Here is a 9,689-nt window from a genome sequence, read left to right as displayed (position 1 = left end):
TGATATTGAAAATCGGATTTTTGAGATTGACAATGAGAGTTCTTTTTTGAGTGAACTAGAAAGTTATTTTTCTAGTTATCTGAATAGCGGGACTAAGAATGACAATCGCGACTATGATTGTTACATGTATGATACTAAATATGATTGGAATAATCACATTAATAGTTGCATTGATAGTTATCTTCGTTCTGATATCAGTATTGATAGTGACATTTCAAGTGGTAACGATAATGACAGTGATAGTGACATTTATGGTTACATTTTTAGTGAAAGTTTAAGTGGTAATGACAGTGAGAGTTCTAGTATAAGAACTGGCGGTAATGACAGTGATTTCAACATCAGAGGAAGATCTAATGATTTCGATATAAATCAAAAATACAAACATTTATGGGTTCAATGTGAAAATTGTTATGGATTAAATTATAAGAAATTTTTTCGATCAAAAATGAATATTTGTGAACAATGTGGATATCATTTGAAAATGGGCAGTTCAGATAGAATTGAACTTTTGATTGATCCGGGCACTTGGGAACCTATGGATGAGGACATGGTCTCTATCGATCCCATTGAATTTCACTCGGAAGAGGAACCTTATAAGGATCGTATCGATTCTTATCAAAGAAAGACAGGTTTAACTGAGGCTGTTCAAACAGGCATAGGTCAACTAAATGGCATTCCTATAGCAATTGGGGTTATGGATTTTCACTTCATGGGGGGTAGTATGGGATCCGTAGTAGGCGAGAAAATCACCCGTTTGATCGAGTATGCTACTAATAGATCTCTACCTGTTATTATGGTGTGTGCTTCTGGAGGAGCACGCATGCAAGAAGGAAGTTTGAGTTTGATGCAAATGGCTAAAATATCTTCTGCTTCATATGATTATCAATCAACTAGAAAGTTATTCTATGTATCAATCCTTACATCCCCTACAACCGGTGGAGTAACAGCCAGTTTTGGTATGCTCGGAGATATCATTATTGCCGAACCAAATGCCTACATTGCATTTGCGGGTAAAAGAGTAATTGAACAAACATTGAATAAGACAGTACCCGACGGTTCACAAGGTGCTGAGTATTTATTCTCTAAGGGCTTATTCGACCTAATCGTACCGCGTAATCCTTTAAAGGGCGTTCTGAGTGAGTTATTTCAGCTACATGGCTTCTTTCCCTTGAATCAAAATTCAAAACACTAATCTCAATTATTTGTAACGAACTTTAGTTTATTGGAATCAAAGTCACAATAAGAAGAATGGAGTTTTCTTTGGTGACATAAGTTCAGTTCTAGAATCAGAAGTTTCAGATAATGACTTTTCATTCTTTTGTACGGATCTAATCTATTTTTTTTTCCTACCCCTATTACTGATTACTAATCAGTAACCCTCTTTCAACAGGAGAAAAGAGTGAATTCTTGCTTTCGTGGAATAGAATTTCAAAATGAAAATAAAAAATCAAAAGAATTCCATGTTTTTTATTACTTCTTACGCATTACCATTACATTAATACTATTAATTAAATTAATAGTATTATATTAATATATGGAATATAGATAAAATCTATAATCCTATAATCAAAGTGTTGCATCTTTCTATATTTCCTTCAGATTTCTATATCTCCCGAGAACCCACATTTTGTATTGTACTATGAATCCCTGTCGGGTCGAATCCTAACAAACCCTTCAGTAACTCGTAAGAAACTCTTTATTAGAAGATTAAGGGCACAAGAACAACAATACAATACAATAATAAAGCGGATTATATGTATTTCGTGTGGAGTCGTATAAACACGCTTATTTAGTTCTACATTTGTTGTACTTCTTATTATATACTTAATAATACTTATAATATAATATATAATACTTATAATTTAATTCACATACTTATTTTATTATATCTTTATAAGAGGTACAAATATTAAATCGGGGTACCCATTCTATGACAGATTTAAACTTTCCCTCTTTTTTTGTGCCTTTAGTAGGCCTAGTATTTCCGGCAATTGCAATGGCGTCTTTATCTCTTCATGTTCAAAAAAACAAGATTGTTTAGGTTCAGTGGGACCAAATCTAATCAATCAACACTTGGACTTGGATCATAATACAGATATCTATTTAGTAGAATATGGTACCACGTCTGGTCTGGATATGGTTCCTTTCGAACACAAAAAAAAAAAAAATCTTATGCATGCGGATACATGATATATGAAAAAATGCATATATATGCAGTATAGCTTTTTTTTAAGAAAAAATACATCAGTGGAAAAATGGAAAGTCAATGTATCTATATGTTATGTAGATATACATTGTGGGATCGTATGAAGAAGATGTTATTATTTTACATCTACCCAATTTGATGAATTACCCCTAAGGGTTCACATCATAATAGTGCTAGTTGATGAGAGTTACTTCGGGACAAAAAAAATAGTAAAGTCAAATTTAAATTCATTTGGCCTATTCTCTCAATTCCAATAGAATGCAACTGGATCTAATATGAACTGGCGATCAGAACGTATATGGATAGAACTTATAACAGGGTCTCGAAAAATAAGTAATTTCTGCTGGGCCTGTATCCTCTTTTTAGGCTCACTAGCATTCTTATTGGTTGGAACTTCCAGTTATCTTGGTCGGAATCTCATATCTTTGTTTCCGTCTCAGCAAATAATTTTTTTCCCTCAAGGGATCGTGATGGCTTTCTATGGAATAGCCGGTCTGTTCATTAGTTCCTATTTGTGGTCCACAATTTTGTGGAATGTAGGTAGTGGTTATGATCGATTCGATAGAAAAGAAGGAATAGTGTGTATTTTTCGTTGGGGATTTCCTGGAAAAAATCGCCGCGTTTTTCTACGATTCCTTATGAGAGATATCCAGTCAATCAGAATGGAAGTTAAAGGGGGTCTTTATCCTCGCCGTGTCCTTTATATGGAAATTAGAGGCCAGGGAGCCATTCCCTTGACTCGTACGGATGAGAATTTGACTCCACGAGAAATTGAACAAAAAGCTGCTGAATCGGCCTATTTCTTGCGCGTACCAATTGAAGTATTTTGAAATGAATTGAATAATGAATGCTTTCCCGGCATGAGATAAGAAAGGCAGGAATCCCCTTTAACCTTTAATATAATAGAATCTAACTGATAATAGAATCTAACTGAACTGAAGTTTCTTTCAAGGTGTTGATTCGAGCAAAACACGTTATATTCTATTTCCCCATTATATTCTGGTCTAATACCACTGTCACTGTGGCCCATAGAATAAAACAGGTGGACGTATATGGAACAACCATAATAATTAAATTGTTGTTCACCAAAACTATTTTTTATGCTTTATGCATATGGGACTCAACCCAATTCTGTTATGTTAGACTAGTAACAAGTCTAGTAAGTATGTATTCATCATACATATCAGAACAGAACATTTCGGAATACAGTACAGAATTTTTATTTTTAGACCCAATATTTCGTTGAATTGATACGTTAGATACAGACGGATGTAAATTATCTCTCTTTTTTTTCAATCGATTTTGATCCTTTCTTTTGCTCCTTGAAAAGGATTGCATCTTTCATAAACATCCAATTTATCTCGGGTTTCCCACACATTTTTGATTTCACCATCAATATTCTTCAGAAATATCCCCTCAATTATTCCCGCGGTGCGGGCATCTAGTGAAACATTTTGGAATAATTGATTGATCCAAGGGGAGTTCTTTCGTCTCGAAACCCGACTAATACTCATTACTTGAAGTGTGAATTGGGTCTTTCGGGCACTCATCGAAAGAAACAAATGAAGATGCAATTCAATTGGTGTAATTTGACCAATTTAGATATCTGAGATATCTGGGAACTTACTCATTTATTCATTTGGGGCAGACTTTTTATCTTTAATTCTAACTTCCATTTCTATACCCCTTCTAGATTCAAAGACTAAATAAAGAATTCAAATAATCAAATAAAAAAAGACGGATCCATAGGTTACATACCTTGTTATAGAACTCATGCTTCATAGAAATATCAGACGGAGTCGACGAATGAAGTAGGTTCATTAACAATTCACAGAACAAAAAGTGTCAAAAAAAAAGCATTGACCCCTCTCCCATATCTTGTATCTATAGTATTTTTGCCGTGGTGGATCTCTCTTTCATTTAATAAAAGTCTAGAGCCCTGGGTTATTAATTGGTGGAATACCAGGCAATCCGAAACTTTTTTGAATGATATTCAAGAGAAGAACATTCTAGAAAGATTCATAGAATTAGAAGAACTATTTCATTTGGATGAAATGATAAAGGAGTACCCGGAGACACAGATACAAAAGCTTCATATAGGAATCCACAAAGAAACGATACAATTGGTCAAAATATACAATGAAAATAATATCCATATTATTTTGCACTTCTCGGCAAATATAATCTGTTTCGCTATTCTAAGTGGTTATTCTATTCTGGGTAATGAGGAACTTGTCATTCTTAATTCTTGGATTCAGGAATTCCTATATAACTTAAGCGACACAATAAAAGCTTTTTCTATTCTTTTATTAACTGATTTATGTATCGGATTCCACTCGCCCCATGGTTGGGAACTAATGATCGGTTCGGTCTACAAAGATTTTGGCTTTGCTTATAACGATCAAATTATATCTGGTCTTGTTTCCACTTTTCCAGTTATTCTAGATACAATTTTGAAATATTTGATCTTCCATTATTTAAATCGGGTATCACCTTCACTTGTAGTGATTTATCATTCAATGAATGAATGAAGAATTCATTTGACCCGCGGCTATCAATCAGATCATAATGTTACTTCGTACATAAACAAACCTTTTTTTTTTAATCTGACTCACTTTATACTTCTACCCGTGCAGGGGGTTCGACTCCTCCTATATTCCAGTACAATGGCAGAATCGTGGGTAGGGAACTAGACTAGCTACCTACCTAATTTATTGTAGAAATTTAAGGGATCAATGATTGGACCATGCAAAATAGAAATACCTTTTCTTGGATAAAGGAACAGATGACTCGATCTATTTCTGTATTGATCGTGATATATGTAATTACTCGGACATCTATTTCAAATGCATATCCTATTTTTGCGCAGCAGGGTTATGAAAATCCACGAGAAGCAACAGGGCGTATTGTATGTGCCAATTGCCATTTAGCTAATAAGCCCGTGGATATTGAGGTTCCACAAGCTGTGCTTCCTGATACTGTATTTGAAGCAGTTGTAAGAATCCCCTATGATAAGCAACTGAAACAAGTTCTTGCTAATGGGAAAAAAGGGTCTTTGAATGTGGGGGCTGTTCTTATTTTACCCGAAGGATTCGAATTAGCTCCTTCCGATCGTATTTCTCCTGAGATGAAAGAAAAGATGGGCAATTTGTCTTTTCAGAGCTATCGCCCCAATAAAAGAAATATTCTTGTGATAGGTCCCGTTCCTGGTCAGAAATATAGTGAAATTGTCTTTCCCATTTTGTCCCCGGACCCTGCTACTAAAAAAGACGTTCACTTCTTAAAGTATCCCATATACATAGGTGGGAACAGAGGAAGGGGTCAGATTTATCCCGACGGGAGCAAGAGTAATAATACAGTCTATAATGCCACAGCAGCGGGTATAGTAAACAGAATAGTACGTAAAGAAAAAGGGGGATATGAAATAACCCTAGTTGATGCGTTGGACGGACATCAAGTGGTTGATATTATACCTCCAGGACCTGAACTTCTTGTTTCGGAGGGTGAATCCATCAAGCTTGATCAACCATTAACAAGTAATCCTAATGTGGGGGGGTTTGGTCAGGGAGATGCAGAAATAGTACTTCAAGATCCATTACGTGTCCAAGGTTTGTTGTTCTTCTTGGCATCTGTTACTCTGGCACAAATCTTTTTGGTTCTTAAAAAGAAACAGTTTGAGAAGGTTACAATTGTCTGAAATGAATTTCTAGATTCCCGGATTCATCAAGTTGGTAAAAAGAGTCGAATTTTGATTAATCGATGCAATTGCAATTATGTATGATCCAAAAAAAAGAGAAAGGCCCTTTTTCTTTTTGCTTATTTTGTTTACACTCTTTTTCTGAGAGATGTTGGTAATTCCTTGTATACGCTCGCGAGTCTAGTTACTAGTAAAACTAGATATATCTTTTTTCGATCAAGATTGGAGTGTTGTGACTATGCTAGGCCTCCTATTGCCGGGTTGTAAATGCTCTGCAATGCATCAATATTATTTTATTCTATTGTACCTAATAGAATCGAATTCTAATGGATAATATAGCATTTAGCATTTAAGTAGAAGGAAAATATAAGGCAAGGTATAAATGAAAGGGACAAATGATTCTAGGAGGGGTTACTCGTCTTCCTAATTTTCCACACAAGAGAAAGGTAGAAAATTCCTTTTCTTGTGTGGAAATAATAATGATTCCTGATTTAGTTCGTTAAAGATTACTATTTTCTTGTCCAGGTGTATTGGAACGAACCGAAGAATTTCTAAATGAAAAAAAAAAAGGGGGGGGGGGGGGGGGGTTTTCGCCGTGATGAGATATTAAAAATAATGATTTTTTTATATACAAAAAAATTAAAGATTTCTGGTTTCTTCGGGGAACATTAAGCACTTTGAATTTTTTTTTTCTTTTTCTGAAGTAAGGTTCAAGTGGTATAGAAAGGATGTCTCATCCGTAGAAATAATATTGTGGCATCCAGGAAATCAATTAATTCCTTCTTTCTTCTTGCTTCGGAGGAGTCTGCATGGGGGTCGAATATTATGAATCAATGGATTCAATTCTTCAAAAGCATCATCATAAGGGAAAGAACGCAGTGGTTTGAAACTTGGGATGGGAGCAAAGGACCCATTTTGTCATTTCTACGAAAAAATAATATGATTATATTGACTGAATTAATTTACAATTAAAATTTACAACTTTTTTATGTTATGGAATGAATGAATGTCTCGCTCGAAGGGTAAGAACTCAACAGGACCTTGCTCCTCTTTGTTTGTCTGATTCGAGGAGCAAGGTCCTGTTGAGTTCTTACTTTTTCATGTCTACAATCTGGTTCATCCGATTACTATAGTGACGAGCCCAATCCAGAATATGAACCATAAAAGAAAATACCTATTAAACCAATCACAGGAATACCAGTTACAGTACCTATCAACCAAAGAGGAATCCTTCCAGTAGTATCGGCCATTTACCCCACTTTCCTCCGCATTTCATCAAGTGGTCATGCTATAGACATAAACAGTCATGGATAATTATGAGGATGATATCCTTCCGAATCGGATAAAAGAATTCCTACTTACTCTTACTATACTTCTTTCTCTCAATTGAAGAAATAATTGGAAAATAAAACAGCAAGTACAAAAATGAGTAATAACCCCCAGTAGAGACTGGTACGATTCAATTCAACATTTTGTTCATTCGGGTTTGATTGTGTCATAGCTCTATAATTCGGATTAGGTTTATCGTTGGATGAACTGCATTGCTGATATTGACCCCAAAAAAGAAACGGTAGGTACAGCTAGTCCGTGAACAGCCAACCATCGCACTGTAAAAATGGGATAGGTTCGATCTATGGTCATTGAGGCCTCCTAAAAGGATCTACTAAATTCATCGAGTTGTTCCAAAGGATCAAAACGGCCAGTTATTAATGGAATCCCTTGTCGGCTCTCTGTGAAATACTCGTTTGGCCGAGGACTTCCAAAGACATCGTAAGCTAAACCAGTGCTGACGAATATAACCAACCCGCAATGAACTAGGGAAGGTATAGTAATACTATGAATGACCCAGTATCTAATACTGGTGATAATATCAGCAAAAGAACGTTCTCCCGTGCTTCCAGACATGCTGGAGCTCCACATATTCTTGTACAGTCAAAGGGGGATCGATTCCGCAAAAGATGGGATCAGTAAATGGAAAACTACTGATATTTAATCTTTGTAAGATCGTCAATATTGTACCGAAGGCGTATTTAGAGTAGACCAAATCAGTATAACTATCCTTCTGCTGACACAGCAACGCTCTTTGTTTGTATCAATCAGTATCGAAAAGAAGTTCGGTACATAATTCCTCTCTTCTTTTCTTATTACTTGTCTATGCTATGGTGAACCGCGTGTCATTCAATAGAAAATTATCTCTGTATGTAGTATAGGATGTGAGTCGACGGGTTAGAATTATTTATGAAAGAGATTCACATATTCCCACAATTCAATTAGGTACAAAATCTAGAAACTCCCCGTTCATGGTTTTAGAAAAAGAAAAGAAATGATCAAAATGGAATTTTTTTTTTTCAAATTCAATTCTTTTTTTTTCATAGTGACTCAAAAAGAATTTTTTTTTTTAATAAAGTGACACGGGACTGTTCTAATTGCTATTTTGACTTTATACTTGTTTATACTTGACTCATCAGTTGCTCGCGGAATCCGTTGATTCGAAATCACGGGATTGGTAGATGTCACAGAGGGTGAATTAATGAGGGTGAATTAATCTTTTTTCTACCTCTGCTACTCCATCTTTGTTAGTGCCGTCTAGAATGCTTATGAATCAAGAACTTTCAATTGGAACCGATTCTGTCAATTGGTAGTTTTTTATCATCATATCTCACAAAAATAGAAACTTAGGTAAGTGCTTTATAAACATATGTAAAAAAAAAAAAAAGAACGTATCTCATTTAGCTCTTTCATGCCTACTATAACTAGTTATTTCGGTTTTCTACTGGCTGCTTTAACTATAACCTCAGGCTCTATTGATTGGTTTGAGCAAGGTACGACTTATTTGAAATTAGTTGAATGAACAAAAAAAATGAATATTTCTGTGAAATTCCAGGTATTCTATAGTCCCTTTCGAAGCCGATTGACAATTATTGAGATTCATGAGCGATTCGGATTAATATTTATTAATAGATATTACCTCTATTTTTCTCCCCTTTCAAACAACTTGAAATGATTGAAGTTTTTCTATTTGGAATCGTGTTAGGTCTAATTCCTATTACTTTGGCCGGATTATTCGTAACTGCGTATTTACAATACAGACGCGGCGATCAGTTGGACCTTTAATTGAGTAACATCTCTTTTTTTTGTTTTTGATTGACCTCCTCCTAAATCTGCAGGAGGTCAAATGCAGGTTGCAGTTCAAGTTAATGAAGTTATTTTATTTTATTGTAATTCGACATTCCAATTACAGGAACAGAATCACGCTCTGTAGGATTTGAACCTACGACATCGGTTTTGGAGACCCGCGTTCTACCGAGCTGAACTAAGAGCGCTTTCTTATGGGAGGAGATACGACTGTAAAGAGAAGGACTCTTTTTTTTTTTTACCCCCACCCCCAATATGCATGCATAAAGTATTATATAATGAAAATGAAGGATTATGCCCCAAATTTTTGTCGATCCAAATTGATCCATCATTACTGCCCGTAAGAGAAGTAATCGGTAGGGATGACAGGATTTGAACCCGTGACATTTTGTACCCAAAACAAACGCGCTACCAAGCTGCGCTACATCCCTTTCCATTATTATACAGCGTCATTCGTCATTCGTCATTGTAGAGAATACCTGTCTTGTTTTCCACATCGTTATTTCCTATATCTATATACAAGAGAATTTATCTTGCCATTTCTTCTTTTTGGTCTCATATAATAAGAGAATTATATACAGATGAAACCTAACGTATAAGTAAAATATTTATTGGTAATGCTCAGGAAGAAAAGAAGGGGGTCATCTTTTT

At 35.3% G+C, this 9,689-nt stretch overlaps 1 protein-coding gene and 1 non-coding gene across 2 annotated transcripts; one reads left to right on the top strand and one right to left on the bottom strand.

The window, feature by feature from the left end:
* The first annotated feature begins 2,481 nt into the window (after window positions 1-2,481).
* On the top strand, window positions 2,482-4,742 carry LOC137957802 (potassium/proton antiporter CemA-like). The gene is made up of 4 exons (XM_068805200.1): window positions 2,482-2,698; window positions 2,747-3,027; window positions 3,159-3,248; window positions 3,991-4,742. Exons 1-4 carry the CDS (start codon window positions 2,482-2,484, stop codon window positions 4,735-4,737), a joined length of 1,335 nt encoding a protein of 444 aa, XP_068661301.1. The 3' UTR covers window positions 4,738-4,742.
* A 4,653-nt stretch (window positions 4,743-9,395) lies between these two features.
* On the bottom strand, window positions 9,396-9,469 carry TRNAP-UGG (transfer RNA proline (anticodon UGG)). The gene has a single exon. It is a non-coding gene; the product is annotated as a tRNA-Pro (tRNA).
* Window positions 9,470-9,689: the final 220 nt, after the last annotated feature.

Source organism: Aristolochia californica, unplaced genomic scaffold (assembly GCF_029961685.1).
Source record: "Aristolochia californica isolate CCGP_79_NKW_82.1479 unplaced genomic scaffold, dmAriCali1.0.hap1 SCAF_238, whole genome shotgun sequence".
Lineage (NCBI taxonomy): Eukaryota > Viridiplantae > Streptophyta > Magnoliopsida > Piperales > Aristolochiaceae > Aristolochia > Aristolochia californica.
The sequence above is the reverse complement of the archived record's forward strand: the minus strand, read 5'-3'. Positions and strand labels throughout refer to the sequence as shown.